Here is a 26,727-nt window from a genome sequence, read left to right on the forward strand (position 1 = left end):
AGCGAGCACTGTATTCTGAACCATTGTTCTTGTTTATTATCTAAAACATATGGGTCAACAGGCATACATTTGTTGGTACTGCATCCTTGCACAGCACATGGTTTCTGCAGGTACCGACAAAAGCACTCGGCATTAAATGTAATACGCATTGTTCCACTGCCCTTTGGACACCGCATTCAAGAGCTGAACCAATGATAAAACACACTTCACAATTTCGCGCTCAGCAGAGAATGCAGGCAAGTGCGGCACAGTAAAACACGTGAGGGTGTGCATCATCATACGAATTTTACAAGTGTGCCTTTCCCTGTAGTGCAGCGGCTGCACTGAGTAATAATAGAGTAATAATAGACTGTTTGTAAATATAAAAAACTGTCATAAATTATTTACTCATTACACAATATTGTTGGGGGAAAGAAATGTCAATTGTAAAACATAGTGATTGCTCCGGCTTTGAATCAAACTTGGTTTTTTACTCTTAGTGTTTGTTCCTTCCACACATAGTCGCGCCTCAATTGTAGCTCCCATAACTCCCAATGCTGATGAGGCCAGGATTCTGGCTCACGAGGAGCTAATTCTTAAAACGTCCACCATGTGCTACATGAAGATGAACCCTTCTTCTCGTTCCCATTTGTCTCCTCCCACCAAAAAACTGACGAGATCCGTACGAAGAGGGGTTAACCACTAAATCTGTTTTTCCCCGTGGCCTCTCATTGTGGGCGCCAAATAATAGTGCCCTCGCCACCAGCGCATTCTTACTCGCGGCGTTTAAGAGCTGGCCGTTGTGGAGTACACGGGCATGTTTCGAACCAGCCATGCATGGTTTTGTCAGACTGAGGACTTGTCTTTCTTTGGTTCGATGGAATTCATGTTCTCACTGAACAGTATAGTCATGAACAATTTATGTGCGAAGAAGTTAAGGCCAGCTGAAATGCATTGCTTTTATTTTTTTTGTCACCTGTAATGCATTCTATTTATAATTTCAGCTTCAATACTTAACTTGTGGCTAAGCCATACGTTTGGCAACCACAAAATCAGTGCTCCAAGATTGTATTCTCTATCCCTCTGAGATTGTATTCTCTATCCCTGAGGAGATGACAAGGACTTGGAGAATTACAGGCCGATCAGCTTGCTCTCTGTAGTATACAAGCTATTTACTAAGGTAATTGCTAACAGAGTAAAAAAAAAACATTATAATTAAATCAACCAAAGGAGCAAGCAGGATTTCGAACAGGCTACTCAACAACCGACCACATTCATACTATCAATCAGGTAATAGAGAAATGCTCAGAATATAACTAACCACTATACATAATCTTCATAGATTACGAGAAGGCGTTTGATTCAGTAGAAATATCAGCACTCATGCACACACGGCGAAATCAGGGCATTGACGAAGCATATATAAACATCCTCGAAGAAATCTACAGGGGATCAACTGCTACCATAGTAATTCATGAAGAAAGCAACAGAATACCAATCAAGAAGGGTTTAAGGCAGAGGGACACAATCTCCCTAATGCTATTTACCGCGTGTTTGCAGGAGGTTTTCAGATGCCTAGAATTGGAAGACTAAGGCATAACTAGTGGTGATCCAGTCAGTTCACGACTTAGGGCAATTTTTGGAGCAGAAAAAAGTGTGTTGGAGCAGATTTGTAGCAGGACTGTGTTTCGAAGTGAATTTGGAGTATACACAGCGAAGTTTGTAATAATTTGGAGCGAAACATGTCAACATTCTCGGTGAATTCTTATTAGTGTGAAAACTAGAAATGCTGCTGCAATATAAACAAGGAGACAAAAAAAAAGGCATCCAAAGAAGCCGTTAATCTAGTTCTTAGCACCAAAGTGTCACATCACGGTTTCACTGCATTGCGCAAAATGTGCGTGATGTGCAAAAGTGAAGCGTGCGTGAGAATGATGGTTATATGCGTTAATGACGAGGTAAGCACGGCGTATACCGTTTCTCTGATACGACAGGTGTCGTAAGTTTGTAAAAAAACAATTAGAAAACCAGCAATCCCATGAGTAAAGAATGAAGACAAATAAAATTAAATCACTGCAAGTGAGAACGTAGTGTTTGGAATTTTTTCCGGAGATGGTGCGTTGAATAATGGCCACAACTCACTGTGAATGATGCTACACCCTTCTGAATAATTGCTAGAGCTATAACAACAAGCGACATTTTTCTTTAGTTTAAAGGACTTTACGAATAGGGTGTGGTCAGTGATCAATGTAAACATGAAAGGGGGGGGGGGTGCATTTAGCCATGAAAGAGACGAAGTCTGTTGAAATGCTGGCTCCTGCGACACCATGCATTCACAAATATGCCATCAAGGTGCGATGGGCGGGTTATATGAGCACCGTGCCACTGACATGGTTGAAAAATAACTATGGGGTTCTGTGAATAGGTAAAATGACGGATAGCCACCGACTGGTTTCGTAGGAGAAGTGCTACCATATATTTTTTTATTTGGGCAAAGGAGAGAGTCACTGTGCAATTTTCGAACAAACGGCGGTCGCGCTGAGCTCACTTGCAAGCGTAGTTCTCAACAAGTGCGAAGGAATCACTAGAGAATATTTACAATCCGGGGAGACTTACTTTATGTTTTATTGCGATAGAAATTGTACTGACAGTTTCTTGACCGGGTTTATACCGTTGCCGTCATGTCGCCCCACCTCCTTCACTCGGAGGCACATGAGATAAGATCCCCCTGTCATTTACATTGGCCATCAAAGGTTCAACAGAGAAGAATAAACGCCACCCCACATGTCTTTAACTAGAGTAAAAGACGTGCAGCAACTGCGACCTTTGATTTTACGAGCACGGTTGTCGCTGTCACGCGAGTTATTTCACTGTCTGGGCAGCCGTCACAGGGCGAATATAATGTGCAAAGAGTGTTCCTGGAGTGGCCGTACTCTCTTAAAAAAGCGTTTTGTAAATTTGCGTGAGATCGGACCCCAAAGAGTGAGCTGCTAGTCTCACTTCATGTAACATTTCAATTTGTTTCTATTGCATTCTTATATAACTTTACTCTTGTGGTGAAACTGACTTTTTTTCCTTTTTGGTTTACTGATGACAACACCGATTGTTCTAACGGCATTAAGGAGGCGAGAGAGCACTTGTTTTTTCGCTGTGGCTGACTTCGCGGCTCAATTTCCATGTGCACTGGCTAGCCCCCGTGATCCATCGGTTTGGAAATCAAGACGCGTGACAATCCTTTGCACTCTAGAAGAAGTTTGCGGGCGAGTTGGTGCCTTAGTTTGCCGAACATTTCGTAACTGGCGCTTTACTAGGAACATGAAAAAGAGGGGAGAAAAGAGACAGACGGGTGCCAAGTGAGTCCTAGAACATTCGCGAGCAGTAGTCTCACCACATTGTGCCAGACGCGCTCCGCGTGAATGTTTAGGCTTAACTTTACGATACTGGCATACCGAAGAAAATTGCGAAGCGCGATCAAGAGGCATCTACTTTTTTGCAAGATATCAAAGAGAATGTTTCACGGCCGAATATTGACTTGCGTTAATCATAGGCCGTTTCTATAGCACGCAATGTCGATACCAGTCTCCCATTGGCCACAGTGACTACACAGTACCCGAGTGACTTACGAACGAGAGAAAAAAAAAAAAATGGCAGCATATCCACAGAGTGAATGATGGAGAGTGGGGCGAAGCATTCGTCCGTCCATGCGTCCGTCTGTGTGACCGTCCCTGCGTCTGTTCGTACGCCCGTCCCTGCGTTCGTTCATGCATCCGCCTCTGCGTCCGTTAATGCGTCCATCCATGCATCTGTCTGTGTGTCCGTTTGTCCATCTATTCAACACTCCAAGTCCCACCATCTCGCATCTTTTTATCATATATTCCCCATATAGAAGCACCGCCATTCAGTGGACATTTCAAGGACTAAACGAGAGGTGGCACACGCACACTTTCTTACGGCTTGCGCTTTGGGTCTACTTCCCACCTTCAACCACCTTGAGTTCATGGTATATACTAGTTCACTGCATTCATGGCACTGCGGCCCAATGCTCGCTAAACCTTTCTAAAACCAAGTAGGTTACGCCCAGCGAATATAACGTAGCAACCTTTTCCTGTCAGATAGTGCTCAATGTAGCAACCAGATAATGTGTCAGATAATGCTCAATGTATAACGTAGCAACCTCTCTATCATCAGCGATCGACACATGCTCCGCTAAAATTATCGCGTTAACTGAAACTTGGCTCTGCGGGCAAGTGTGCGACTCCGAGATATTTTTAAACGCTCATCGCTTCTCACTTTTTCGTCGCGACCGTGGCACACAGAGAGGCGGTGGCGTACTTCTGGCTATTTCCAGCGATATCCCATCATGATCTGTACAGCAATCATCAACATTCCAAATCGTAGTACACGAACCATTGCCCCGCCTGCAACTTCCAAGCCCTAGGAAAGCGCGAGGGGCAGTGGTCATGTGACTGTAGCTTCCATATCGGTCCTGTTTACTAATATCAGAAGTGTTCTTAACAGGTATAACTCTCTATCATCAGCGATCGACACATGCTCCGCTAAAATTATCGCGTTAACTGAAACTTGGCTCTGCGGGCAAGTGTGCGACTCCGAGATATTTTTAAACGCTCATCGCTTCTCACTTTTTCGTCGCGACCGTGGCACACAGAGAGGCGGTGGCGTACTTCTGGCTATTTCCAGCGATATCCCATCATCATCTGTACACGTTCATACTAATCTAGAAATGATATGGGCTGTGGTAACGCTTAGTCACCAGAATGTAGTCATCGGGGTATGCTACCGCCCACCCTCACCCTCGCCTACATTCAGTAGCGAACTTCAAGATGCCATAAACGTTGTTAGTACGCGTTTCCCTACATCGCCGTTGCTCTTGCTGGGTGATTTCAATTTTCCCAACATAACCTGGAATTCCCATTCCCCTTTAATATTTCCGCTTTCGTCCCAAGCTCGCGAATTTTTAGACGTTTGCTCGGTATTTTCCTTACAGCAAATGTGTACACAAGCAACCAGAATAGTAGCTCACGCTGCAAACACATTAGACTTAATTCTAACAAACAGTTCCGATATAATATCGCCCATAACGTACCTTCCGGGTCTTAGCGATCATTTGCTTCTACATTTTTCCATTAACTTAGCCCACCCGAAAACAAAGAAAAAGAAGAAAATCATTCGTGACTATAACAGAGGTGACTTTGAGGCAATCAACAATGACCTTTCTACCTTCACTGATCTTTTTCTTGACGGTTTTGACGATCGCAGTGTACAAACTAATTGGAATATGTTTTCAGATAAAATAATTCAACTCACTGAACAGTACATCCCACACCGCAGTGTAACCAACAACTCAAATGCACCCTGGTACAACAGCCATATCCGGCATTTGTCAAACAGGAAAAAGCGTTTCTTTCGCGCCGCAAAACTTTCGCCTTCTAATGAACGTTGGGCTTTATATGCAACAGCGTCTACGTTGTACATTCAAGCCCTTCGAGATACAAAAAAACATTTTCATTCCCATGTACTACCTTCCATGTTAACCACAAATGTTAAGAAATTCTGGCGAACTTTTAATCCCTCAACCGATGACGCTATCACACTGACCGATTCCTCTGGCGACCCCATTTCATCTGATATTTGTGCCTCAGTTTTTAACCGTACATTTGCTGAGAACTTTTCTGCCCATTCTGCTGTTAATAACCCCACAACAAACAGCCATACCTTTGAAAGTATGCCACCTATACTAATCAGTACACTTGGTGTTCTTGAGCTCATTGGTGGACTTAGCCTTCATTCAGCTCCCGGCTGTGATAATATTAGTAACAAGTTCTTGAAAAACACTTCGGCCTACGCTGCGTTAATCTTAACTAAACTTTTTCAACAGTCTCTTGATCAGTCCATTCTTCCAAATGAGTGGAAAATTGGGAAGGTCATTCCAATTCACAAGTCTGGAAGCAAGACATCTCCACTTAACTATCGCCCCATTTCCTTAACCAGCACATGTTGTAAAATGTTTGAGCATATTATTTTCACTAACCTTGTCGGTTTTCTAGAATCCAACTCTTTTTTCTGTTCAGCACAACACGGTTTTAGAAAACATTACTCATGTGAAACTCAGCTAATAACCTTTACTCATGCGCTACATCAAGTACTAGATCGATCATCGATCATTGACTGCATATTTTTAGATTTTTCTAAGGCATTCGACAAGGTTTGTCATAAATTGCTACTGCTTAAACTAAACACGCTTAATATTGGTATTAATTTACTGAAATGGATTGAGTGCTTCCTTTTAAACCGCTCACAATTTGTTTCTTTTAATGGCTTTAACTCAGAGTTTACAGATGTCCTCAAGGTTCAGTCCTTGGGCCTTTATTATTCCTAATTTATATTAATGATCTTCCTTCCGTTGTTAACTCTAATATTCTCCTATTCGCGGATGACTGTGTTGTTTTTAGAGAGATAACGAACTCTAATGATGTTGCCTCACTTCAGTCTGATCTTGGCGCAATCGCAGACTGGTGCAGTGAATGGCTAATGCAACTAAATATTAATAAATGTAAAGTCATGCGTGTTTCCAGAAAATCTTCCCGTCCACCACCATACCACATTGATAACATTCATTTAGAATCAGTAACTTCATATAAATACCTCGGTGTTTACATTACTGCAAACCTAAACTGGTCTGCTCATATCGAGCACTTAATTAACAAAGCTAACCGCATGTTAGGCTATCTTCGTCGAAATTTTTATCACGTTCCTTCCTCCTTGAAACTCCTGCTCTATAAAACACTAATCCGATCGAAATTAGAGTATGCTACATCGGTGTGGGATCCCACCCATATCAACTTAATTACTGCTCTAGAGATGGTTCAGAACAACTCTGTACGTTTCATTCGCGCTAATTACAGTCGCACCGCCAGCATAACTTCTATGAAATCAGACCTTTCCCTCCCATCATTATCACTGCGCAGAAAAGTGTCACGCATTGCCTTGTTTCATAAAATGTATCATCATCCTGATCTGCGCGATCGACTCATCCCTCAACCATCTTATGTATCCCATCGCACTGATCATCGTCACAAAGTTGGATTCGCTTCATGTAATACTGAGTACTTTTATCAATCATTTCTACCACGAACCTCTCGCGATTGGAATGGCCTTCCCGCTGACATTGTAAACATTAATAACTGTAAACATTTTCGCAATTCTGTAGCTAATATTGTATACTCAGGCTCTTTCTAACTTATAGTGCGTCTCTATTGTACTTGCATATTTTGTTCCTTTTATTTTGTTACCTTTTTGTGCTTTTACCACTCCCCCTCTGTAATGCCTCTGGCCCTGAGGGGTATAATAAAATGAAATGTACATGCTAGTGGCTACTGATGTGAAATGAGAGACAGGAGGATTCAGCTTTTAATTTCCTACGGCTTGCGCTTCATATCTGCTTCCCCCCTTTAACCACCTCGAATTCATCCATGGTATATACTAGTTCATTGTATTCATGGCCCTGCGGCTCAACGCTCGCTAAACCTTTCTAAAACTAAGTAGGTTACACCCAGCGAGTATAATGTAGCAACTCTTTCTTGTCCGATAGTGCTCAATGTACATGCCAATGGCTGCTAATGGGGAATGGAGTTGTGTTTGCTGCGATCGCAGCGTGCGCGTTGACTAAAAGTTGAATGTTCCTGTCTCTCATTCCCCATTAGCAGCTATTGGCATGTACATTGAGCACTATTTTTTATTGTTAAACAACGCACAAAAGAAATCTCTCACTGGCACCCCCTTGGAGGTCAAATGTTATACCTATTTCGGGTATATTCCACTGGTGGTTACGTACTACGAGGGACGCACAAGCCACGCCATAAGGAGCTTCACCCCCAAATGTAGCTTTTCTACACGTTATCCCCAGTTCCATAACATTGATAATGGCTATCAACGACTTGCTGATAAACTTTCAACAACGGAAACACACACAGCGGCGCTGATACTTAGGCTAGCAGCGGCATTATCAAAGAGGCTCTAGTTGTGTTTGCTGCGACTAAAAGTTATTTTGAGCCATAAACAGTTTGATGCTATGTAAAAAGGCGACACTTTGGCGCAGTTAGGGCAAGCTGTACTTAAATGTGCGCAGCAAGGCTCAAGAATGTGCAATTGCAGCAAAATCGCGCCACAGGCGCACTTGGATCGCCATCGAGTTAATGGAGAGTACCTTAGTAACCTGCGCTTCGTCGATGACATTGCATTGCTGAGTAACTCGGGGAACGAATCGCAACTCATGATAACAGCATTAGACAAGGAGAGCAGAAAGTTAGGTCTTAAAATTAATCTGCAGAAAATGAAAGTAATGTACAACAACCTTGGAAGAGAGCAGCGCTTCGAGATGGATAACAGTGCACTTGAAGTTGTAAATAACTATGTCTACTTAGGACAGGTAATAACCACGGAGCCAAACCACAAGATAGAAGTAGCTAAAAGAATAAGAATGGGGTGGAGCACATTTGGCAAGCACTCTCAAATTATGACAGGTAGATTGCCACTATCCCTCTAGACGAAGGTATATAACAGCTGCATTTTGCTGGTACTTAGCTACGGAGGAGAAGCCTGGAGACTTGCAAGGAGGGTTCAGCTTAAATTGAGGACGACGCAGCGAGCAATGGAAAGAAAAATGGTAGGTGTAACCTTAAGAGACAAGAAGAGAGCAGAGTGGATTAGGGAACAGACGGGGGTTAAAAATATCATAGTTGAAATCAAGAAGAGGAAATGGACATGGGCCGGGCATGTAGCGCGTAGACAGGATAACCGCTGGTCATTAAGGGTAACTAACTGGATTCCTAGAGAAGGCAAGCGGGTTAGGGGGAAACAGAAGGTTAGGTGGGCAGATGAGATTAAGAAGTTTGCGGGTATAAATTGGCAGCAGCAAGCACAGGACAGAGTTAACTGGCGGAACATGGGAGAGGCCTTTGTCCTGCAGTGGACGTTAGGCCCAATAAACAGTTTAACCCGAACTGCTCTCTCCAGTCTGCTCCCTTTGCCTGTGTCATGACCTCATGACAATATCGTGGTTTTGGGACGTTAAACCCCAACAATTATTAGAATGAATAAATTTAAACAAATACGAATATCTTACTGGTGTGAGCTGCATGCTGTGTCAAAGAAGAACATGCAAAAAATGAAGACAAAACTTTTCACATCTCATGTTCAAAATAAGGACACAATCGTAGGACTACATTCATTAGCAGTAAAATACGTGCGATTTGGCTTAGTAGCTTTCGCTGCATTGCCAAAAAGAGTTGTGCACAAGTATAGTTGCCAATTAATAAAATGTTCCCTTGGTTAACAGCTAAACTAATAATTTCACTGGACGGTATTGAAGCAAGCCCTCCATAGGCTGTATCAACTTTTCGTAGAAACCTGATATGAATTCCACTGTCACAGCAAGAGTGTGGCCACACCCCTCAGAGCAACATACTAACCACCTAAATCACTGCCATGCAGTCACAGCAGCTGAAAACAGCATGGAGTGGTTCTGTACTCACTGTGTGTTGCAGCACAAGAGATGCCTTGAAGAGTGCGGCAAAGCTCAAGTGCTTCAGCTACACCACATGCACATATACAAAGGGATCTGTATGTAGAAGTTTAAATTAGGCGTCTTTAAAATATATTGAAAACATAGCAAGGGAAGCAGAAGTTTAAGATTTGTTTGAGTGAACTAAAAAATTGTGTTTCTTTTTGTACTGATCGTGATGTGTATGTTCCAACTAGCCCAATTTGCTACTTTACTTACAAATTTGAATTCCAGAGTCTATTGTATACATACAGGGTCATGCAACTAGAACAATTTTTTCAAACATTAACCGTAAATGAATGAAACCGACAACATATGGTTTGCCATCATAGATCACTTGTTACAGTTTTTATATGTTGATTAATTATTAATTGACTGAGATCAACTATGCAAAATTTTTAATGTTAACTTCAGGACCAAGCGTGGCTTCTTACGTTGTAGAGAGTAATCCAAAATGACCGATCCAATTAATTGTGGTAAAGCAGATGCTACGTGGTGATCTTTTGCAGCGTTCAAAGAAGACCAGCAAAATATAAGAAAAAGAGTTCGAGGTTGCTTGAGCTTCGTCAACAAGAGTAGATCGCGATAGCGTGATCGAGCCTCGTGCACATCGCCTTCTGAAATGCTAGCCTGCTTCGTTTCTTGGCGCGTGCCTCAAGCTTGCCATAAGGAAACAAACGACTGTGTGTGTAACATTGGGCATTTCAATGTATAATTGAAAGCCTATTTCAAGCACAGCTGTTAAGTGCCCACTATGCCATAATCATTCCTTTTGCGAATCAGCAAAGGGCCCACTATGCATCAGTAGAATAACACACAAACCTACGGGGCTGTTCATTTCGTTGATGGATGTGCTTCTGCTAAAGATCAAATAAGTCTGTGCGCTTCGTAATTGGTGGGCCTTTAAAACACACATTAATTGCTCAGTTCACATCTTTTGACACCTGGCACAATTCAATGCATTTGCCACGCGATATATAATGCGTTGAAGGGCCAGTAAATAGGCTCCGACTATTTTTTTACACTCCCCCAAACAAGCTGGCCGATTTGTATAGTAGTCCCACCGCAATGGTCTAGTGGCTAAGGTAGTACTCAGCTGCTGACTCGCAGGTTGCGGGATCGAATCCTGGCTGCAGCGGCTGCATTTTCGATGGAAGCGAAAATGCTTAGGCCCCTGTGCTCATATTTGGGTGCACGTTAAAGAAACCCAGGTGGTCAAAATTTCTGGAGCCCTCCACTACGGCGTTTCTCGTAATCATATGGTGGTCTTGAAATGTTAAACCCCACATATCAATCAATCAATCAATGAAATCGATTTGTACAGTAGACAAGAGGCGATACCATTTTCCAAATATTACAGTGCTGCTAGCCGTACAGACCATTCATTTAAAAAAAAAAAAAAAAGAAAGCACTTCCCGTGCCTTTTTGCTTCGACTGACCAATACCCTTCTACAACTGTATAAACGCAATAGGCACGATCGTGGACGAATCAGTCCCGTGACATGTGACGTGATTCGGACCCCTCTGCAGCCAGTATTACCACGACAGGGGAGAATTCACGCTACAAGCGAGAATTTCTGCACTGCTCCTTTGAGGATCCCAAGGATTTAGGCTTTCGTCATATCACAAATCGGTCCACGCCGACCGAAGCGTGAACTGCTGACGTATGGTGACATAGCACACATTCCGCAAGCTCGAATCGCGATTTGGTCCATCGTGTGAATACAGCTTTATGCGTATTCTTCTCTACGGGCAACTTGACGTACCAGTGAGTTCGTTGATTTGCCCTTCGCCCTAAGAAACAGCACCTTGGTCCTGGGCTGATGCAGTTTTGGCTACGCAGTCTGCATTTTAATTTTTCTGTGCTTCAATCTGTTGTTTTGTAGAGCCTGAGACTACCAGGAGAAGTGGTATTGCCAGAACGAAAGCCTCTGAGATAAGAGGCATCTTGCTACTTTACCACCAGAGGAAAGGTGCTCCTCGCACATCAATTCCTCCCCGCACTGCTATGACACGCACTCATGTGGGGGAAGCCCTGCTCAGTCATTGGCTGTGTGCCGATGACGTATTCCTGACGACATGTTACATTGCCAAAATGGACGAAGTCACAATGGCGGGCTGCGCCTTCCCTCCTCCCTATGGCGGAGAAGGGTGGCGAAGCCACGCGAAAATTTGAAACCAGCTGAAATGAATGTTCCAACCCCTGTAACTTCTTTATCATAGCATGTATATAGAAAATTCTTGCAGCAGCATGTTCACATAGCAAAAGCGTGCACATTTCTCTTCATTACAATCTTTGCACCTCAAGGTTGTTTACTGGCCCTTTGAGGAGACTCCTTCCACTACATGATATTCTTCCACTACAAGAAAAAGTTTAGGGAGTCTGGGTCTGAGTGTGTCGGGTTGAAAAAAAATTTTAGTGAGTGTGAGTGATGAGGCCCAGCTCTTTTGCCAACATATGTCCACTTGTGAATTTGAAAACTGCTGTTTTTCCTGACCAGATTCTGCTGCGAAGCACCTTTTTCTAATAGGGTAGTGAGTTGGGCGAGTTAGAAAATGGTCATAACGGCCAGCGCAAACGAAACACGGACAGAGAAGGAAACGATGACACAAGCGCTGTCTGTCAACTGAATGTCTAATGGAAAAAATCACAGATATATATATGGGTAGAAAAAAGATTAATAACTCAGCACATAGCCCAAAGATAACCAACAGAGAAAAAACTGATGCGTACACTACCAACACTGTCCACCTTCCATGAAAGCCACTTCTTCATGAATTAAAGGGATCGAAGGGCAGCTCACACATGTCTCATTTTTACCACTTCAGACGCCTCTATGAGTCCCCAGTACACCGTTTCCCAGTGTCGTCATTTTCTTCTGTGTTTGTATTTCGTTTGCGCTGACCGTCATGACCTTTTTGGAATGTTTGTCGCATGAAGTTCTGTACTAATTTAACACAGTAGCGGCATATCTGGCGTGCTCAGTTTCGATATTACCTCAACAGACCTCTCCCTGTTTGTAAACAGTGTGACATCACTGCGGGCACCCCGCCCACCATACTCTCTCTCAGAGCAGGTGCTGGTTGGCAAGAAAGTTCCGCCGGCAGCATCTTTCTGCATAACAGAGCTGCATGTCTGCATTCCTTCAACAGAAATTTCTACATTGCTATGTTCTAAAGTCACAGCTTTTGAAAGAAGGGTGTCGCTGAAGGGTCACTGCTCATAGTGTGGAAATTTCCTCATCGTAGTTGGATGGATGGACAAACTTCATTTATAGTAGCCAGAGACGCGACTGGCATGCTGTGGGCTTCACCCACATAAATGGCAGCCATAAAAAAATCTGATGTCTTTCGAAAGCGAACGTTTTGAATGGATGTAAACTTATTCAATTTCCATCTTGGCATGTGCAATGCAGTTGCAAACGAGGTACAGCATTGGTGACAGCACGGTTTTGAGCTGCTGTGCACGACCTCACGAATAAGATTCTCACTCATTGCGCAAAAGTCTGATCAGATATAACTGAAAAAAAAAAAAAAAGAAAGAAACACTTCTTGCCGTGCGTTAGGCTGAGGTTAACATATCCCCGTGAAAATTAAAGTGAAATTCCGCCGCTGTGTTTCTCAATAACCCAGTGACAATTCATGTGATGTAAAACCTGACAACTTATATAATATTACCTGCCACAGTTACCTTGCTGCATTTGACACCTATAACGTGTTTTCGTACCTACATTGTTCCTTTAGGCCTGATACACAAACTTCTAATGCACATCGTCACTTCATAAGAATCGAGCCGCAAAAGTACAAAATAGATAAGAAACAAAAATCTCCGCTGTTTCCATTAACACGTATCGGGGGTATCTGATAATAAAAGTTATAGCCGTGGTGAAGCGTATATGCAGATTCGGCAACACTACAACATGCTTATAGCTCATGCGTAGTCGTATATATCACCTGGAGATCATGCACTTTTATTTTTCTACACGCCGCGCATACGCTAAGATGTACCCACTCGCATATGATCGCGTCAAATGCATTTTTACCTCTACTAAAATGTCAGATCGTAAAGTTCCATCGACAACCCGTTACTGCAACCGGCCCACAATGAATACCTGTGTTTTTGCAAACAGGACACATCACGTTATTCCCACTACAAACACCCCACGCACAATATTCTCAGTTTCACCGTCCGTAAAGGTGAACCAATATTGTCGATGCCTTTCAGCGCACACTACAGGCCACAGTCAACACTGCATATTTTCGAAGACGATGCCGCTGTTCCTCGCATAGGCCGCCACGTGTGTTCACTTCTCCGAGATAATCAGTCAGCCAGCAGGCAAATATTTATTTCATCATGCATTTTACCACACACTTAGTGTTCTCTGACACATACCACAGTAGATGTCACTGTGAGATGAAGATTAAGCTTTAAAAAAAAAAACGTGCCCCAAGCACTGAGCGACTGCACCCCACCCAGCCACCGGCGGAAGTGTTTTGCCAACCACTGCCTTGCACGTGCGCCAGTGACGTCACATTCTGACGTACCCCAATACAGGTCTATTGTGGCCTTGAAATTGGGAAATAAACATCTCAAATAACATGTTTATTGGGATTTCAACAAAATGCATATGCCATAAACTGCCACACCCTGCCACTTTTCCATATACAACTGTTCTCATAATAATCATGAGAAAGTTAATAAATCAGTTATTGCTAACCACTCACTTTAATGTTACTTAAGGTGCGGCAAAACTATTTCAGCCAGAACGTAGAGTATGTGTGAGAAGACAAGTGCCTATCATAAAATTTTCATAAAGTCTTTACCCATGTATTCATATTCATCAATGTCATTATCATTTGTTTCATACTAATGCCTCCACCTCCCACCTAAAGATTTACATGTTCGTGGTTCTCCTATATAGCTGAGCAATCACACAAGTTTGCACAGTCATCTCATTGAGGCACATTTAAGATCAGTACTACAAAACTTTTTTCTCATAAATTACTCAGGCAATGTAATTTTCTAGCAGCAAATGTTTTCAGAGTAGCATGCACTTCTATTGAATGAATCATCTATCGTAATGCATGAACTGTAAGTGAAGAAGCAACGAACTGGAGAAAATGTTACTTACTTCTCCACAGTACTCTGATATGAATTCATTTTTCTGAGCTGTCTCCTTCAAGAATATTCCCCAGCCAGCAACATCAGATGGTGCCAACAGCAGGTGCTGAAAATTTGCCACTTCTTAATCAGCGTCTTGAAAAAACTGCAATTGTGCCTTACCTTTCTTAGGCCCCTCTGCACACTCACATTTTTGCAGGAAATGTTTTGGACATCAAACTGATCTGTACCGAGAGAAAATTGTACCTATGCACAATGAGAAACACACTAATTTCCCCCAAAATATCCTGAAGACTGCAAGTGAGGCAAAGCATGCCTACCACAATCTAGGAAATCAAAGGGTAAAGTTTATGTTTAAGTATAAAAGGCAATCAAATAGAAGGGATGGTGCAGCAATATTTATTACACTATGCACTGATATGACTGCTGGACATATTGTTTGTAAAATATTGCAATATATTAACAGTGTAAAATAAGCAACCAAAATTAATCGTTTCATGTTTTAAAAAACACGTAAAACTACTACGTACCCCCGTCTCCTTTCAAACGTACAACTTTTGAATGATGTATCATAACATGCTCATGTTTACCTTTTGCTTTATATTTTACGTGCTTCATAAGCAAAGACTGTTGCTTCCACTATTACGGTTTGTATAAACTTTCCCTTATATTCATGTTAAAGTGTTTCTTTTCATTTTCATTCTAATTTACATACTGTATAATGAACAGTGTAATTATTTCTATAACTGGCATGTTCTCACTGGTTTTGCTCCTGCTGTTGGACATGTAAGTCCAGGGTGAAGACCTTGTCAAGAGACCTACGAGTCTCCTTTTGCTTTACCATGTGGACATATTTCACAATATCAATTGTGTATGTATATCTGAAATAAACAAATTCAATTTAATCTTAAATCTTTGCTGCAAGAACATTTGCTCAAGCTTACATAACTCTTTCAGTAAAAACCAACATGGAAAGTCTACCATTTTTGCAGATTACACCTTATGGTGTGGCATCAGCACTCATGCCAAGTAGCTACTGAATTCAGTGGAATGAGCTCAGATTGGTACTAACACCAAGGACAGCACCCCCAGGACTGATCACACGCACCAGCTCCACAGGTCTGGCAAAGGTCAGGGTCACATTCTCGTACAGCCAGGTAACAAGGACACTGCTTGGTGTTGCACTGTGCCTTGCAGCGACACCCTGGAAACCGTTGCTGACCTAAAAGTGTTTGAAATAAGTAAGATTAATCCAGCTCTTTGGCGCTGCAAAACCTTTTGAGCATGGTCAGCAAACGCTGCCAATCGGTAGTAGAGGCTCCCGACAACACGCAAGACAAATATTATAGGGCAGCTCGCAGCCTAGAATTGACAATAAATTATCAAAGTCAGCTAAACATAGCTTTTTCTTCTCTCGACAAATCACGGAAAATAAGCTCAGTAAGCCCATCTATCAGCCATTGGCTGATTTGAACATGGCGCGCTCGGTTGTTACAGAGGTTGCCGCGAGAGGCCGCCACTTGTCCACGTGTGCGCGCTCGATCGCACTAAAAAAGCCACGTATTCGAAGAGAAAAAAAAGAAAAAAAAAAGCTCAAGGTCACGAGGCGCTAGTGACGTTTTTTATTTGCCCCTCCAATCTTTCCCTGCTCAGCTTCCAGCGCTTTCGTAGAGACGAGAGAAGAGAGAATGTGATTGCAGCGTATGACAAATCTTTGTAACTCTACTCGTACTGGACGGATTCTTAAAGTTTTTGCGGCGTTCAACTTGTGAGGTAGTACGCTTTTCCAGTGAATTGATTGCATGGTTACTCGAAAAAGTGTTTCAGCGCCCCTTTAACAGCGTAGACAGTATGGAACGAATACGTACAGTCCGAGTTGCAGTGGCAGAATTTTTCACAAAAGTTCTGTGCCATGACACAAGGACAGTTTTGGTCACAAGCCTGGCCTGGGTGGTTGCAAGGAGTGTAGTTGTACACATGATTAGAAGAACTGTCTTTCTTCAGCTGGATCTTGCGACAGTGCATGGACCACAGTCTATGTTTTTTCTTCTTTTTACGAGGTGGTGTGCTGTCATGTACATGTTCTTCAGGTGGAAGATCTGCAAGTTCCCGCTGTGCAAATGCATACACCTGCAACAATATTACATTACCTATAACTTCTTAAAGAAAATTGCATTGGTTACAATATGATTGTCATTGTAACGTTATGTTAAAGCAATAATCTCAACCGTTATGCAGAAGAAACAAGGGGAGAAACACACAGAGACGTGTGCAACCTTTCGCCTTGTCCCCATATTTTCTGTACAAAAGCTTTAAGATACTAAATTGTTTTCCAACAAGGCCACTTGCAGTTTTGGTGGTAAACCAGTGCATAGCATAACTGATGAAATAGATAAAGAGTAGGCACACCATAAACATTGTGGTGTCGTGCTTCATGGGGTACGAGGTCTGTTAGAAAAGTATCCGACCTTATTATTATTTTTTTTTGCGAGCACCTGATGGATTTGAAACAAGCACGCTTGCATCAGTCGACCTTAAACCTTTGCGCATTTGCGTGGGTTCTTTCCCGCCTGCCAATAGCATCAGTCGCTGGGACGCAGCGTTTTAGTGAGGTAGTGCTCTAGTCGGTTTTTCATTGCAAGGAAAATGATGGACCAACTGGAGCAGCGCTACTGCATCAAATTTTGCAAAAAACTGGCTGACAGCCAAATGGAAACCATTGGGACGATCAAGACGGCTTTCGGTGACGACGCTATGAGCCACACACAGATGAAGGAGTCGTACAAACGGTTTAAAGACAGCCGCACATCGGTGGAGAGCGAGCCATGCTCCTGTCAGCCATCAACATGCTGAAATGACCAGGTCATTGCTGAACTGAACGCTGTTGTGATGCGGGACCGTTGTGTGACTATCCGGAAAATTGCGGATGAGATGGGCATCAGCACTGACAAAAGATTTGGCCATGAAGAGAGTTGCGGTGAAATTGGTGCCGAAACTGCTCTCGGTGGAGCAAAAGCAACTTCGTGTTGAAGTCTCAGAAAACATGCTGGATTTCACAAGCAGTGACCCTAACATCATTAACACCATTATCACTAGTGACGAGCCTTGGGTGTATAGGTACGACCCGGAAACCAAATCTTAGTCGTCACAGTGGAAGCATCCCACGTCACCAAGACCGAAGAAGTCCCGCCAAGTGCGCAGCAACATAAAAGTGATGATGAGTGCTTTTTTTTTACTCCCGCGGTGTGGTACACCACGAGTACGCACCACAGGGTCAAACAATCACCAAAAATTACCAAAGAGTACTACAAGGATGTTTTCCGTCGCCTACGTGATGTTGTGTGGCACAAGAGACATGAGTTGTGGTCAACAGGAAACTGGCACATCCATCACAACACTGCTCCTGCACATTCCTCACACTTGGTTCAGACATTTTTGGCAAATAGGCTCCGGTAGTTCAACAGGCTCCTTACTCTCCTAAAATGGCCCTTTGCGACTTCTGGCTGTTTTTCAAAACTCAAGAGGATATTGAAAGGAGAGGGATTTCAGACAAGGAAGGACATTATGGCTCCAACGACAGCTGAATTAAACTCTATTCAAAAAGATGCCCTCTGAGAATGCTTCCAACGATGGCAGCACCGCTGGGAGAAGATGTGTGGAGTTCCAAGGGAACTGCTTTGAGGGGAATTAGGTTTCCAATGCTCCAATTATGCTAGTTTTTTTCTTTCACCAATGGTCGGATACTGTTCTAACAGACCTTTTACATTCTTGATTATGGAGCACAAGTGCCGAGGACGGCCAAACAGCACGAAGAAATATGATTAAATGGGCGGTATGATCAGGGACAAAGTGAAAGTGTGATGTGGCTGTACAGAAGTCTTATGAGTACTTACTGTAAAGGGTGCTGGGAGTATAAGGGGTACCGTATTTACTCGCGTAATGAACACATTTTTTTCTAGAAAAATCAGTGAAAAGTTAAGAGGTGCATTTATTACACAGGGTAAACTTTATGAAAACTTTTTTGGGAGGAGCAAAAAATGCGGTAATGCAAAAAAAGTTCGGTCGCTTAGCCTTTTGCAATTGACATACGCGTACACTGTTTGGAAATAGCTTTTTTGTTGCACTTTATTCATCTTCGGTGGTTGATGGTGCTATCTTCCGCAAGCTGTCCCCAGGCCGCCCGAGCACGCCATAAAAGCGTTTTGCAGCTACCTTTTCTCGCAATCGTTCAACTGCAACAGTGGTCTGCTGTGATCTCGAGAGGCGCCCAAAAGCGTGCGCTACGACGCTACAACACACTTTGCCAACTTCGTAGCAATCTTGCATGATGACCATGACGACGCTGTTTACATTGCAGTAAGTAACCAACATTGCAGCAAGCTACCCCCGAACCATCAAAACAAAACATCGATAACAAGATTAACGACAAAATACGGTCGCCGCCTCACTTCTTCATGAGAAGTTCCTCTGCACGCAGATAACAACAGAAGTGAGAATCGGGGGTGCTACCGTGTTGCGGAAATTATCACGATCTTTTCTGGATGATGAGCGATTTTTTTCTGGTTTTTCAGAAACCTGCGACATGGTAGTGACGAATGACCTTTCACGACAGCAAATGCTGTCGTCATCGCTCGAAAATCGCGTGCACTTGGTTGGGCTTTTTGAAACTGCCCGCGTTGGTTGGTGCGGGCAGTTTCGTGACCTTCACTCATGTGCTTATCAGCTGCGATGTCTCCACACTCCCACAGTTCCTGAGCCCCCCTGTGGCACACAGATAAGACAGGGGATGGGCCGTGCACAGATAGAAAGAAAAACAATATGGCACCTGGCAGTGGGCGAAGGGGAGAGAGGGAGCGAGTCGAGGTGGGTCGGCAAAATAATGAAAAACGGAAGAGATCCAACGAGTGAGAAGGCACCAGGTGTCGGTTAGCGAGACTACAGCAGATGAATGTAGGGGGTGCTTTTATTACGCGGAGTAAAAATAAAATCCAATCCAAATTTTGATGACTGGAGTTGGGGGTGCATTTATTATGCAAGTGCATTCATTATGCGAGTAAATATGTTACATTACAATAAGAAAATGTACTGGAATATTTCATACAATTAGCACTATAATTAACAGCCATTTAACATGACTACCAGCAGCTATGTGCTCTACAAAATGCTATTATCACAGCTGCTCTATCATAAACTTTACATCTTGCCTCTTGTTTTTCTTGCTTCTTCAAACAAACACACAGCAGGCCATATTTTTTGGACTGATATAACTTATCAACATCATGCCAGACTAGTATAGGCGAGTTGATAAAAAAAAAACAATTCAGTGCCCTGAAACTTTATAGGTTAGAGGGGTGAGGGGCATGTTCCCTTCTTTGACTATGGGGAAGTTTTCCTCACTTTTCACTTCTACCTCCTAGCAATCTAGTAACACATAGACAATGGTCAGGATGTCATTACACCTGCTACAAAATGGTAGATCACTGCCAGTTGGCAAGTAGTGCATTAAAATGTATGTTCTACATTAAGACTACAGAATCATACATCAACTTATTGTTGTCAGTACCAAGGAGGATTAAAAAAAAATTGCTGGGGTGGAAATGATTGCCCAGGAGTGAAGCTGTGCCTATAACAAGGTGGCAGCTGTGGCGGCCATCTTACTAGAGGCGTTATAAAATATCAAAGTTCAACGATTAAGAACGGAGCATTTTCCTCGCACGCCATAGATGCACTTCGATGCATCTATGGCGTGCGTCTATGGTGCACTTCGATGCATCTATGGCGATGCATCTATGGCGTGAAATTAGTAGCACTAAGATGCACTTCGAGCACATAGTGCTCGAAGTGCATCTTAGTGCTACTAATTTCCATTAGTAAGCCTCTAAGTGGAGGCAAAGTTCTTTGGAGATTCAGTAACCCATACTTGTTTCTGAGTGTTATTTCGTCGGGAACAACTATATTTTAATATAGAACTAATGTAGGATTTACATTAGCATATCAAAGCCACTTGTCCTTAAGTGGGCACTACCAGAAAAGAGCATGTTTTCGCCATTTTGGCAGTCGCAAAAGCTGGCTTCACTTCTGCTGGTAAGGCATTATGGAAGCTTCCACTCCAGCAATTTTTTTAATCCTCCTTGGTTAGTTCTGACAACCAATTACCTATATGGAAAATAATTATGTGAGGCTTCCAAGGTTTTCAGCGTATTGCATACTTGGCCAGTAGGTTCTCAATTTCCTGTGCAAATAAGGCCTCAAGCATGCAGCAAGAATTACTAGCCTTTCTGCTATGGATGTGGAATTTGTGAGCATGTTACCCTCAATGCCTTGCTACTGAGGCACCCAGCATATGATGACATTCTGGTTAGAAAAATGTGTTGGGTGCAGAACTGAACAGAACTCACTAGGAACAGAAATCATATCTATATGAAGTTGTACAAAGGTTTTTTTTGAACACTTCTAAAGTTTGTAAACATTGCTGCCTAATGCAGTCTTAATTTCTTGACATGATTCACAACAAACTAAAAGAACAAGGACTTGTAGGTAGCATTGGTAGTGTTACTATTCAGTATTATAAATGACAACATTCTAAAGGAAGATATACAACCACTTCCATAATTATTTTATGCAAAAGGTACGTCAGTGTAGTATCGGTCTGTTGCAGGTGTGATACTACAATTTAACGTTCCACCTGTGTCAATACGCAGCCGGCACAGTGAACATTTCATCCTGCAATCTCATGCACAGTTAGTGCAACACCAGAGTCACCAAGTTACCGCGATGAGTGAGATTTTATGCTTGTGTCTGTTTTTAAGAGCTACTGCAAATAAATAAGGCATCAGGTTTCCACACTATAGGAACTGCATTACACGTCAATGAATGATGGCTTACTTGAGCACAGGTCTTGCTAAGAATGAGTGTGGCAAGTGCACAGTAGTTGCCATAAAAAACTCTCCACAGGACACGGAAAAGTGACTGCTCTGCTCCAGACCACTCTTCCTGAAGTTCTTCTAGCGATGGCTGCACTACAGGTTCAAGTGATGCAAGCAGGCGAGAAGCTTTGCTTTCGAATGATTTCCCTGTAAGGAAATGTAGCTGGCTTAATTAAGGGAGAAACCTAACACTTGGCCAAGTAATGGAGACTGATCAATCTAACCTTCATGAATCAGCATTGTGAATGTGTGTTTAGCTCTGCATACCTCCCGTAACTATATGCCAATAAAAATAATGAGGCAGTAAGCCAACCTGACAAGCTGTTGACAGTCATCTGTGCTGGTTTATCTAAGTCTTTTTCAGAGCTGTCACTTTTCTTGCTATTTGTGCGTGTGCTGTCATTGCTGTCTTCACCGCTCGCTTCATTCCCACTGTCCATGGAGATTTGCTTCTGCATCTGGCGTTGTTCCGATGACTCCCTTTCTTCCTTGAGCTTTGCTTGCAGCCTTGCCTTCACAGAATCCTAAGGTAATAGAAAAAAATTTATCTCTGCTGTGAATTGAGCAGTATGACATGAGCAGTAAAGGAGCACAATTCTGTAGTTTAAAAAACACACATGTAGACACAGTGCCAATAATAGCAAACTCATGCACAATCGAAAGCCCAGTACAGCACACTGTTTTTACCTAACCACCTATGTGCATTATGTCCATAGCACACTAAACACTTCTGCTTCTCACAATTATGGCATTCTATTTTCACATTTGCAGCAAACCACAAAATATTACATTGGCAGAAAGCAAGACAAACACGCAACATTAAAGTATACCACAGAAGAAAAATATGACGTTCAAGCAGGCAATCCACAGGTTTTGAATGATCAAAATGGTGTTTTAATGTCAACTTCAGTGCCACTTATACAATGGCATATCTTGAGAAAGTATGGACATTACAAATTTGGTATTAGCATCAGAATTTTCAAAGTTAAAAGTGGAATATAGTGGGAAAAAAGAAAGAAAAATCTATAGTGTCCTTCAGTCTCACCAAGTGGAGGTAACAATGTGATCCACATGGTTCAGTGTCCAGTTTCATGTCACAGCTTTTCCGCTTGTACTGGCTTGGTGCTGGATGAAATGCTGGAAAGAACCAACAAACATCAACATGTGCTAGAGCAAGGAGCACAAGGCAAGACAGACAGGAGTGCTGACTGTATTAGACTGAAGTATACACAGGACATTGACTTTGATTAAGCTGCAGAGACCAATCATGCCAAGCATTCTTCATCTTTCGTCTGTCGGGTAATAACGAACTGGAGCCCTACCCTAAGCACTCAATGTTTATTCGACTGCTCGTGCCTCCACTTCCTCCTACTCCTCTTCCATATTATTCCTCCATGTTGCCGCTTGCACACAATCATCAGCAACATCATCGTGATATTTTTCTCTATTTTGTGCTATCGCTTCCCTATCAGTATTCAGTAAGTGTGCTCACTAAAGTTTGAGTACTGATGGTTGGCAAGAAAACATTTATGGACAGAAAAGCTTACAAGTAAGCTATATAAGAGCTTACAAGTGTCCACATAACCACACCCATAGCAAGACATGCCTCTGTACCTCCAGTTTTCGAGATACCACTGAATATACAGAATTCTATGCGTACATGGGTGTGATGTGAAACATGATGACTTAAAGCACATCCTTTAGTTGTCCAGAAACGCAATAAAGCATGACTATATTTTTGAGGCAACATAATAATGTTCCAGCTAGCAACAATGAAATCATTTTAACGACATGATGTCTTAGTGATCCAGCTGGTTCGGCCAGTGTTCCATTGCTGCCAACAGACAGTAAGCAGAAGGAAATAGCAAACAGCACACAAGTGCTTTATTCTAGTGAGTAAATTTGCTTTGAATTTGTATGCTTCTTTGTTAAAGGCTAGATATCTATCATAATTTTATTGTCAAGGTTTCCTGGACCATCATGATGTGAAAATTAGGTCATTTGTGTCTTGCAGTTATGTGTGTTTAATGACAGATGAAAATGAAAACTGTGCACTCTTGCACAAAGTGTGAAACAGCTGGAGGCTGACATTGCTAGAACCTCAGAGATTCAAATATGTTCCTACATATAGCAAATCATTGACAACATCCCACAAATAAGCAATTTGCATCCACATCTTCACAGCAAAATTGGCTCTCCTGTCTCTCTTGCTCTGTGTTAAGTAAAATAGTGCCTACTTAAGCAAGGACCACAGCCATGCATAGCGTACATTACTACTTTAACGTAAAATACTAACAAACAAAAAAGGGGCCCAAGGTGCGCTAATATAAAGAGAAGCTGGGATACTAAATGTTGCAGTTTCATTCCAAGCATGATGTAGCATGAGATGACCATGAAATGCAATGAATGATGTTTATATCAGCTTGTGTCTTGTAACTTGGCAGATTCATACATTGTACACTAATCTTTAAAGACTATTAATATAAAAAAAGCTTTTGACAATGCGCTAGGAAAAGGCATCCCTTTCTCAAGCATGCCTTCACTAAGCAAAAGTCCTTGTTCAGAAATACCTTGTTTATTGTCATGTGCCCTATAAAGCATTAGTACAAGCAACAAGTGGCATAAATTTTGATTTGAAAGTTCTCATTAAAACAAAATTAACACACAAAGCAAAAAAAAAAAAAACAGCTTTTTGTCTGTAGTAATATGTGCAGAGGCTCCTTTTCTCAGGCCAAACCAGATTTCGCTGTTTGTCAATATGCAAAAAAAATTACAATCGTCTAAAATAGGCTACAATGTGATTAGATTGTGCATGCAGCACGGGTCAATTTCTTGTGCACTATGACAAACAGATGCAGTGATGTAGTACATTCTCTGCAACAAGTGATTGATTGACATATGTGGGGTTTAACGTCCCAAAACCACGATATGATTATGAGAGACGCTGTAGTGGAGGGCTCTGGAAATTGCAACAACCTGGGGTTCTTTAACGTGCACCCAAATCTGAGCACACGGACCTACAACATTTCCGCCTCCATCGGAAATGCAGCCGCCGCAGCCGGGATTCGATCCCGCGCCCTGCGGGTCAGCAGCCGCGTACCTTAGCCACTAGACCACCGCGGCGGAGCCCTCTGCAACAAGTACGAATTGGTAACAAGACTAGGAAAGATCAACACAAAGTTAACATTAAACATATGCTACCGAGTATGACAGCACACAGAAATCGCTGTCAAGCCACCAAGCATGCATGAATAGAGTGAAGCTACAAAATGGGATAGTTAGCACGTATTCGTGATTTCATTGTGTTGAATTTTACACTGGAAATATGACAAGAAAAAAAGGAAGGTAGAAGTATGTAAAAATACAAGATTTGTTTCTGCTAGATGGCGGAAAAGGAAGGTACAGTCATGTCATCTGACAATGTGATCGCCACAACCATGGAATTAAACTATACCAGTTCTGTCCTGCAAACTCAATTTCAGCTTCTGCGTGTGCTTATGCACAGGTACTTTTGGATTGTGAGACTTCCCGTGTCTCCTTTACTATTTTTGTTTTCAGTTTCAATAACTTTGGTCTTAACCCTCACGACTTTACCTCTCACCCTTCACATATCATCGACGTGTACAGCAACATGTTTTCTAGCACTTGATAGCTCCTACATCCCTCTTTTTTTTTATTGAAATAATTGTAATTTATAGTAAGTTCAATGAACTCATGAAAATGAACAGAGCTTGGTACAATTATTTTCTAACACTGCAAGACTGTGCAATGACACTTTTTGCTCTGACATGGTACCATTCAAGTGCTAAATCACACATGCCAGAGCTTTGTAACAATGTCTACTGCAATGCTGAGTTTTCATGTTTTTTGTGTTGTGCTTGGCCAATGGTCAGAACAGTTGTTCATCCACATTATCAACAGGATCAGACAGCAAGTGACTAGTGGATAATGAGAATAGCATCATATCGAGCAATACGCATTGCTACAAAATGCTGGCCTAGATGTATGAACATTCAATGTGTGCTTCCATGTTACTGTCATAACCATGGACAGCTTTGACAAAGCTTTTGCACTATGAAAGCTCAGTGATATTTTGTATAAAGTCAACACAAAAGAAAGCCATAGAAGGAAACGGCTTCCAGAAAACCTGAGTGGACTGTAGCATCACACAAGCCACATTAAGGTAATTTATTATGCAACTTTTGTGAATGAAACAATGTAATTTTGGAGCAGATCTGAAGGAGAAAAAAGGTAAAAAAGTGTTTGGTATAACTTCGAATTGTATGCAAATAAGTGTATGCATATAACTACGTGGTGTAGCTTATTGTTAGTGCAAAAAAAAAATGCAGCACTATTGTAAACAAAGAGACAAGGCCAATATCCAGAGAATAGTCATTAATCAGGATTGGTTCCACTAAACATACAAAATGCATATAGTGGTAAATCATTAGTGACAAGAGTGAATGCGGCACGCACACTTTCTACAAGGAACTTTTGTGAAAACATAATTGCATATAGAAAAATGAATCTCATCAAACAACCAGCTGTCCAACCACTTATAAGCAAAAACTTCTTTTCCTCACATTTTCCTTACTACTACAATATCCCTCCTTGAGTTCCAACATTTCTCACCATGCCTATCCAATCAGCTAGTTAACTCCCCCCCCCCCCCCCTTTGGCAGAGGAAAAAAGACTGTAAACACAATCAGCTGTTTGCCAGATCTCATTGTCAAAGTGCTGATTCTAGAAACATTTTCGGTTTGACCACTTTTGATGAAGCATGCTACGATGGCTCAACAAAAACCTACAAAGAAACCTGCATCTTGCTACTGAACCAATTATGCAAGAAAGAAGAGTTCATATTTTGGTTTTACCCACAACTTCTTTAAAGAGTGAAACAGACACAACAGCACAAGGACTAATGGCACATTCTACTAGGATGGAACACATATAAAACTCAGCTTTGTGAGTATGCTTGTGGAAAGTAGTCAGGAGCAGTGAAACAACAAAAACCTAAGTTGGCCTTAGTTTGCTTTCCCCAAAAAAGTTACTTCATAAAAATGCACAAAGATTTCGCTTGGTAGACCAGGACCTGCACTCCAATGAAATTATGTATGGCT

The 26,727-nt window shown here is 42.1% G+C and overlaps 1 protein-coding gene and 1 long non-coding RNA gene across 11 annotated transcripts in view; one reads left to right on the top strand and one right to left on the bottom strand.

The window, feature by feature from the left end:
• LOC142775471 (uncharacterized) overlaps positions 1-26,727 on the top strand; it is an 84,466-nt gene that overhangs the window by 25,455 nt on the left and 32,284 nt on the right. The gene's annotated exons all lie outside the window — the stretch shown is intronic.
• The window catches only part of LOC119181087 (histone-lysine N-methyltransferase E(z)), an 89,122-nt gene that overhangs the window by 23,666 nt on the left and 38,729 nt on the right, over positions 1-26,727 (bottom strand). For 6 of the 10 annotated variants that reach the window (XM_037432267.2, XM_075876871.1, XM_037432265.2 and 3 more), the window contains 8 exons: positions 22,653-22,744; positions 21,921-22,131; positions 21,567-21,754; positions 16,550-16,811; positions 15,754-15,903; positions 14,844-14,905; positions 14,692-14,787; positions 9,531-9,587 (listed from right to left, as the gene is read on the bottom strand). In XM_037432267.2, the coding sequence (XP_037288164.2) occupies positions 9,531-9,587; positions 14,692-14,787; positions 14,844-14,905; positions 15,754-15,903; positions 16,550-16,811; positions 21,567-21,754; positions 21,921-22,131; positions 22,653-22,744 (1,118 nt within the window). The remainder of the gene's footprint in view (positions 1-9,530; positions 9,588-14,691; positions 14,788-14,843; positions 14,906-15,753; positions 15,904-16,549; positions 16,812-21,566; positions 21,755-21,920; positions 22,132-22,652; positions 22,745-26,727) is intronic. The other 4 variants (XM_075876877.1, XM_075876874.1, XM_075876872.1 and 1 more) reach the window with 3 other exon arrangements.

Source organism: Rhipicephalus microplus, chromosome X, assembly GCF_043290135.1.
Source record: "Rhipicephalus microplus isolate Deutch F79 chromosome X, USDA_Rmic, whole genome shotgun sequence".
In the NCBI taxonomy this organism is placed as follows: domain Eukaryota; kingdom Metazoa; phylum Arthropoda; class Arachnida; order Ixodida; family Ixodidae; genus Rhipicephalus; species Rhipicephalus microplus.